This window comes from Sphaeramia orbicularis, chromosome 14 (assembly GCF_902148855.1).
Source record: "Sphaeramia orbicularis chromosome 14, fSphaOr1.1, whole genome shotgun sequence".
Lineage (NCBI taxonomy): Eukaryota > Metazoa > Chordata > Actinopteri > Kurtiformes > Apogonidae > Sphaeramia > Sphaeramia orbicularis.
Genome location: NC_043970.1, coordinates 55,262,346 through 55,270,023, shown reverse-complemented (window position 1 = coordinate 55,270,023; position 7,678 = coordinate 55,262,346). Strand labels below are relative to the sequence as shown.

The window sequence follows — 7,678 nt, the reverse complement described above, 5'->3', positions numbered from 1 at the left end:
CAAAGGATCAAATCATAAAAATAGTCAGAAATCAGCTCGTTCAGGTTCGATTTTCATGTGGAAGTCAAAACTGGGGTGGGGGGGGGGTAGTATTCCACAATTTGAAGCACCTTTAAAAAAGTATAAAAGTCCAAACAAATCCATGGACCAGAACCAAAGCCAGAGGAGACAGCGGGGTTAGGGTTAGGGTAGTGAGGGCAAACCAGAACCAGAACTAACCCAGTGAGGCTGAAATCCAGTTTCTGATGCTGGTTTTCTGTCAAACGGTTCTTTTGTTTAAGGCGGTCCACTTCCTGGAGGCGGTCCTTTCCCTGGAGGCGGTCCTTTTGTCGGAGGCCGTCCTTTTCTCAGAGGCGGTCCTTTTCTTGGAGGCGGTCCATTTCCTGGAGGCGGTCCTTTTCTTGGAGGCAGTCCATTTCCTGGAGGTGGTCCTTTTCTTGGAGGCGGAGCTTTTCCATCCACCTTTTATACTTGGCTTTGCTTTTCTTGTATCCGAACCTGGCGATGTCCACCATAAAGACCCAGGCCAGGACGTACATGACCACGCCCCCCAGTTTCATGACCAATGGCGTCCTGGGGGAGGTGAGTTCACAGTAGAACATGGCGGTGCCCACGCCCACGCGGACGGTGGCGAACAGCAGAATGAACAGCAGGTCGACGGCGTCTCCCAGCAGGCCGTCGTACATGCTCAGCTGACGCAGGAACCAGCGGCTCTGCAGCAGCGGATTGGTCAGCTCACTGCCAAAGATGACGGCGCACGTCTCGCAGCCGGACACGCCCATCAGCAACGCCAGCAGGATGCCCAGGATACTGGCGCCGTGGTGGGCCATCATGAGCGGACCCTCGGACCGGAACCAGACGCACCAGCCCAGGTCGAAGAAGAAGTACCCCAGGCACACGGACAAGGAGAGGGTCTGCAGAGGGGTGTTCGCAGTACCTGAGGAGTAAGAGTACAAGTAAGAGTACAAGTACATGAAGTACCAGTACACACCTACAAATACTGAGCAAATACTGCACCCCTCTGTGACCTCATTAATTACCCCCCCCCTCCTCTCTCACCCACCTGCATGGGTGAAGGGCCAGGGTCCGTCTATGAAGACCACGTATGCCGTCGTCATGACGATGGCGAGGCCATGGGTCAGCGTCACCAGACGACAGTTCCACTCAGGTCCACGCAGGGGGAAGGCGGAACCAAACAGCAGGTACAGACACAACCAGCCAATCAGGCTGCAGAACACCTCCAACACCGGCATGACTGTCTGCAGCACCAGCACTGATTGGACGAGACAGGGTCATGTGACCAGCATCACAAGTATTAGAAGTATTACTAATATTACTACTAGTACTACTACTACTACTACAAGTATTACTAATATTATGACTACTACTACTACAAATACTAGTAGTAATATTACTACTACTACTACTACTACTACTACTACTAGTACTACTACTACTACTACAAGTATGACTAATATTATGACTACTACTACTAGTACTACTACTACTACTACAAGTATTACTAATATTATGACTACTACTACTAGTACTACTACTACTACTACAAGTATTACTAATATTATGACTACTACTACTCCAACTACTACTACTACTACTAGTACTACTACTACTACTAGTACTACTACTACTACTACAAGTATTACTAATATTATGACTACTACTACTACAAATACTAGTAGTAATATTACTACTACTACTACTAGTACTACTACTACTACTACAAGTATTACTAATATTATGACTACTACTACTCCAACTACTACTAGTACTACTAGTACTACTACTACTACTACTACTACAAGTATTACTAATATTATGACTACGACTACTACTAGTACTACAAGTATTACTACTACTACTACAAGTATTACTAATATTATGACTACTATTACTCCAACTACTACTAGTATTACTAGTACTGCTACTACTACTACAAATATTACTACTATTATGACTACTACTACTCCAACTACTACTAGAACTACTAGTACTACTAGTACTACTACTGCTACTAACCCTCAGTGTTAAACCGGTTCATGACTGTTCTACTCAGTACGTGAAGTGTGAGCCAGGGGACCGGTCCTACCTTAATGTGTCCACGTAGTCCTTAAATCCAGACCATGTGGATCATGTGGATCCATCAGGACTCCAGCTCCTGGACCTGGTCCTGGTCTCAGACCCTCCTCAGGTGCTTCACACTCATTCATCCACTCCTAAAACGTCCTTTTTGTGTGATGACACAAACCTGCAGCCTGTGGACGGCTGGTGGGTCCTGAATCCCTGCCCCGGATCCAGACCTGATCCTGGTCCTGATCCTCTTATGGGATTAGTGTAGTCCTTGGCTCATACCTGCCTTTACCCTGGACCAGTCTGCTGTCTGTTGGACTGTCCACTCTGTCCGTCTAAGCATTAGCAAAGATCCTGCATCCAACATGAAGATGACGTTCAGGAAGAAAAACCTGCATCTGATCCAATACACACACACACACACACACACACACACACACACACACACACACACACACACACACACACACACACACACAGGTTCCAGTTTGCTCTGTATATTCCATCAGTTCCAGTTCCAGTTCCAGGTCCAGTTCCAGGTCCAGTGAACAGCTGTAATGGTTCAAAGGTGAGAGTGAACTGACAGAGGAAGAAACAAAGGTAAGGACAAACCAAACTGAAAAATAATGGACAGTTTAGAATTATACAAAAACAAACCCCACTAACCCAAAGGTACAGATGTGTGCCCTCAGAAGTCCGACCCTAACCCTGCCTCTGTGCAGTTAGTGTTTTCTTCGGCGCTCGTTGGCAGGTGAACATGTTGGACCCCAGACTTCCACACAACTGTGAAGCTGTGACCTCCTGTTCCACAGCACTGAGCACCAGGCCACACTCTGCACACACTGCAAAGAAAAAGAAGAGAAATAGTCCAAAATTATATATATATATACGAGGGCTGTTCAATCAGTTCATGGCCTCACCCAGAAATACTGGTTGTTATAATACAGGATGTTCCATTCTTTCGTGATGGGATAGTGATGCTTGAACATCGATGGACCAAGTGCATTGTGTAAATGGAGATTATGTTGAAAAATAAAATATAAATTATCAGTCTGTGTTGTTCTGTTCTGGGTGAGGCCATGAACTTATTGAACGGCCCTCGTATATATATATATATATATATATACACACACACACACACACACACATATAGGCTCCATGAAGCCCATTCCATCTGTGTCATGACTCATCCAAAACATCAGAAGGATGTGGAGATGGTGGAATTAAGGGAGAACTAAATTGTTAAGGGTTAAGATAAGGATTTAAAACCATAAAAAATATTTAATTTAAATTGTATAATAAAGTTCATTTTTAAATTATGTGTGTGTGTGTGTGTGTGTGTGTATATATATATATATATATATATATATATATATATATATATATATATATCTACACACACACACACACACATTATGTTTAAAATCTCATGGTTTGAATTTTAGAATCTGTAATAAATTCCAAATATTTCTGTTGAAATAAATGTAATATGACTGAAAAGTACTAAATTATTAGTCCTATCACTATTAACATCAAGTACAGTTAATTAATTATAAGTAAAGAAAGAAACTTTAATTGAAGAATGCAGGCTTGAAAGTGGGAGATCTAATTAATTAGACTAAATCTGATCAGTCTTTATCAATCTAATCCATGTCATTCCTAGACCAGGTCTGCCATCTAGTGGATCTATGCAGGTGGTGCATGAGGGCGTAGGAACTGTTGACCGTGTGCTGTGAACAGTCTGATGGAATTCTGTTCATGTTTAATGGGATCATTTGAACTCCAATCAGGAAATTGGGTAATTGTTAATTGTTTTGCATGTGGTCAGGGTTAAGTTTAGGGTTAGGGGGTTAGGGGTTTAGGGTGACCCCAAATTATGTCTGATGCGACCCACTTCCGAGTCTCTCCGACCTTTGGTTCCAGAGATATTCTGGGTCAAAGTTCGCCGTAGGAAATGAACAGGGTTAGGGGTTAAGTGTTTTAACAACCATCACCCCGTTGAGGATCGCAAACTTTCATTTTTTGGAGCACATACTGAAGCCTTTTGTTTGACCAGTGGGGGGGCACTGATGAACCCCCTGAAAAGTTGGTTAAAACACACTTAAATACCTTACAGATGACTTGCTGATGTCTTGTGGATGATTTAGAACTGTTTTAAGTGAAATAAACATTTTAACAAAAATTTCATTTTTTGGAGCACATACTGAAGTCTTATGTTTGACCACCGGGGGGCGCTGATGATCCCCCTCAAAAGCTTCTGAAAACACACTTAAATACCTCACAAATGACTTGTTGATGTCTTGTGAATGATTTAGAACTGTTTTTAAGTGAAATAAAAGTTTTGACCAAACTTTCATTTTTTGGAGCACATACTGTAGTCTTATGTTTGACCATGGGGGGGCGCTGTAGATGAGCAGGAAAACGCTAAAACGATAGCTCCCAGTGCTTTTTAAACTTATTTGCGTGATCAATGGCACAACAGCTCTGCCCCATTTTTTAGATTGTTGTAAAGTTTTCGCAGTATTCGAGACAAAGCCGCTGCTCATCTGCCTCTGTCTGACACTCAGTGGGCGGGACCGCGGTGACTTCCGCTAGCGGTGACGTCACGTGCAGACCCTTTATAAACCGAAGTAATGCACATTTGGTGACACATAAAACCCAGTAAATATCATATTGCATGAAAAACGTTTGATAAATGTCTTTAGGAAAAGTAGTGAAAAGGTTCCTGCCCTGTGGGTGAACTCCAGCCCTGCTGCACTGCCCATACTCTGGACCGTTAGCATTAGCAGGTTAGCTTATTCAACACGACTGCAAATGGAACACAAATACCTTTACAAAACCCATTTCTGGCCTCACACTTCTTACAACATAATCTGGGACATCTTAGGACTCTTACAGCTTATAGTGTACTTTTGAATCATTCGTGTTTACCAACGTGTGATAGAAAACAGACAGGGCTCACATGTCGCAGTTCCCTCACACTGCGGACAGTCACTGTTCTTCCTCTGGTGCACACACCTCCTCTACCACTGCCGCACATGCGCCATCTGCTGGTGGGCATAAGGAATTACACTCAACTCAAACAAGTTATAATGCACAGGTGTCAAACATGTGGCCCAGGGGCCAAATCTGGCCCACCAAAGGGTCCAGTCTGGCCCCTGGGATGAATTAGTGAAATGCAAAAATTACACTGAAGATATGAACAATCGAGGATGTTCAAATCATTTCAGGTCGTTTCAATCTAAAAAGGTTCGGATGAGTAAAATACTATCATAATAACCTATAAATAATGAAAACTGTCAATTTTTCTCTTTGTTTTAGTGTAAAAAAAAAAGTACAATTACACAAAAATGTTTACATTTATAGACTAGTCTTCTATAAAAAAAAAAAAAAAAAAAAAGTGAATAACCTGAAATGTCTTAAGAGAAGTATGTGGAATTTTAATAATATTCTCCCTGTTATTACATGTTTTGTGTATTTGTAGATCCACTGTGATCTGTAAGTTGTAATTCACATGTATAAATGATAAACTAAGGCGTAATATTCTTAACATTGCACTTATTTTACTAAAGAATTTTCAGGTTGTTCATATTTGTTCATGTTATGTTCAAGTACAATTCATAGATGTAAACATTTTCATGACGGAATTTTAATTTTTTCACTCAAAAGTTATTATGATCCTATTATTTATATTATTGTACTGGTCCGGCCCACTTTAGATTATATTAGACTGTATGTGGAACTGAACTGAAATGAGTTTGACAGCCCTGTTATAACAGAACCAGATGCATTACATGTGAATGGACTCTATGCTCCGCCCCACTACTTCCTGAACTTGAGGCTGCTCCTTTATTTCCTGTCTTTCATTATTGGACACACTGATTAATCCAGGTGTGTCTGCTGCTTCTTATTGCAACTTCTGATTAATTAGACACACCTGGTTTAATCAGTGTGTCCAATAATGAAAGACAGGAAATAAAAGACCCACCTGAAGTTCAGGAAGTAGAGGTGCTGTGCATAGAGTCCACTGCAGAAAAATAAATCAAAGAATAAAATAAAAATTGTAAATTGGTGCAACGGTAGCGTGTCTGACTCCACATCAGAAGGTTGTGTGTTCAAATCATGTCGGGGTCGTGAAACTTTCTATTAAACCCCTTCAGAACCAACATGAAGTATGAAAGGTTCAAGCCTTTGCATGCAATGCACAGCATCTCAAAAGTCTTTGAACACAGCACGATGCTTTCAACTACAATGCTTCCATGGTGTAATGGTTAACACTGTGGACTCTGAATCCAGTGATCTGAGTTCAAATCTCAGTGGAACCTGCATTTGACTCCTTTCTCTGGATAATATTGAGTGTTATGTCACTGCATGCCTACGTCAATTATACGTCAGGTTGTTATTTGGTGAGAAGAGGACTTTGCAGATGTGACACAGGTTAAATAAGACCTTGTGGCACTATCAACGTGCATCTGACTCCAGATCAGAGGGTTGCATGTTCAAGTCACGTCAGGGTCATGAAATTTTCTTATTAAACATGAAAGGTCCGACCATTCTCAACTCTTTGAATGCAATGCAGGTAGCTTTCAAGTCCTTGAACACACCATGATGCCTTTAAGCACAGTGGTTCCATGGTGTAATGGTTAACACTGTGGACTCTGAATCCAGTGATCTGAGTTTAACTCCTTACACTCTATCATGGTGAGTGTCACGTCACTGTATATATTTAAACGTTACATTTCTGTTTACATCAAATAACAGATTGATTTTAGTCAGTCTCAAAATAACCGACATGAGATCATATTATTTGGTAAGAAGAAGAATTTGAGCTTGAAGTTTAGTCTATGTTTGACCTCGTGGCACAACGGTAGGGCGTCTAACTTCAGAACTATGGAGCCAATAAAACCTCAAATATTAAAATATATATGAACGTGAAAGATGAAAATAAATCATTTATTCAAAAGAATTACCAAAGTGAATCAAAATTACATTTAACCTGAAAAAAACTTTTCATACACTTATTTTTAATTTGAATACAATGTTGTAGTTTTCAAAATTCAAGATCAAAACTTAAATTTTCAGTTTCAAATGTTATTTTTTCATGTACAAACTTATGGCCCTAAATTGGCTCCACACAGATCATAAAGTTATGTGTTGAAATTACATCAAGTTCATGAAAGTTCTCTGTTCAACCCCTTCAGACGAAACTACCATCTTCAGATCTATGAAACAATCTGTAGTATCTTCTGCCGTTTAAAAGTCTTTGAACATACCATGATGAGTTCAAATACAGTGGTATGGTGTGATGGTTAGCCTTGTGTCCTTGTGTGGTCATTTCCTGTTTTATTGTCGTTGTTCTGATGCAGGATAAAAAACTTCAGCTCATTTACTGAAGCACACCACATGATGAGTGTCTGATGCTGCATTCAAGTGCTGCTCGTAGATGTCAACACCTAGTGAAGAGACAGTTGGATTAGTTTGATATAACTGTCTGCAGGTAAAACATCCGATCCCAAAAGCTGGACCAGAATGTTCACTTCATCACTCATTTTAGGTCATAAAGTACTCAGCATCTGCAGGTTCACAGTCA

General features: G+C 40.9%; 1 protein-coding gene and 1 non-coding gene across 5 annotated transcripts; one reads left to right on the top strand and one right to left on the bottom strand.

Annotated features, from left to right (window-relative positions):
• Window positions 1–294: 294 nt before the first annotated feature.
• Window positions 295–2,325, bottom strand: LOC115433236 (transmembrane protein 136-like). 4 transcript variants are annotated; one of them, XM_030154538.1, is made up of 3 exons: window positions 2,108–2,325; window positions 1,064–1,273; window positions 295–937 (listed from the first exon to the last, which is right to left on the bottom strand). In XM_030154538.1, the coding sequence occupies exons 2-3, from the start codon at window positions 1,251–1,253 to the stop codon at window positions 348–350; spliced, it is 780 nt and encodes a 259-aa protein (XP_030010398.1). In that variant the 5' UTR covers window positions 1,254–1,273; window positions 2,108–2,325; the 3' UTR covers window positions 295–347. The 4 variants fall into 4 exon arrangements, with proteins under 4 accessions (XP_030010398.1, XP_030010397.1, XP_030010399.1 ...); XM_030154537.1 differs by having other exon boundaries at window positions 1,064–1,267; XM_030154539.1 differs by having other exon boundaries at window positions 1,064–1,264.
• Window positions 2,326–6,341: 4,016 nt separating this feature from the next.
• Window positions 6,342–6,413, top strand: trnaq-cug (transfer RNA glutamine (anticodon CUG)). Its single transcript has one exon. It is a non-coding gene; the product is annotated as a tRNA-Gln (tRNA).
• Window positions 6,414–7,678: the final 1,265 nt, after the last annotated feature.

What these genes read in the sequence shown, in the direction of transcription:
- LOC115433236 (XM_030154538.1), bottom strand. Translation starts at nt 1,253, where the DNA reads ATGCCGGTGTTGGAGGTGTTCTGCAGCCTGATTGGCTGGTTGTGTCTG. An exon ending in CTGGCCCTTCACCCATGCAG is followed by an intron (nt 938 to 1,063) that starts GTGGGTGAGAGA and finishes CTTACTCCTCAG; the next exon opens with GTACTGCGAACACCCCTCTG.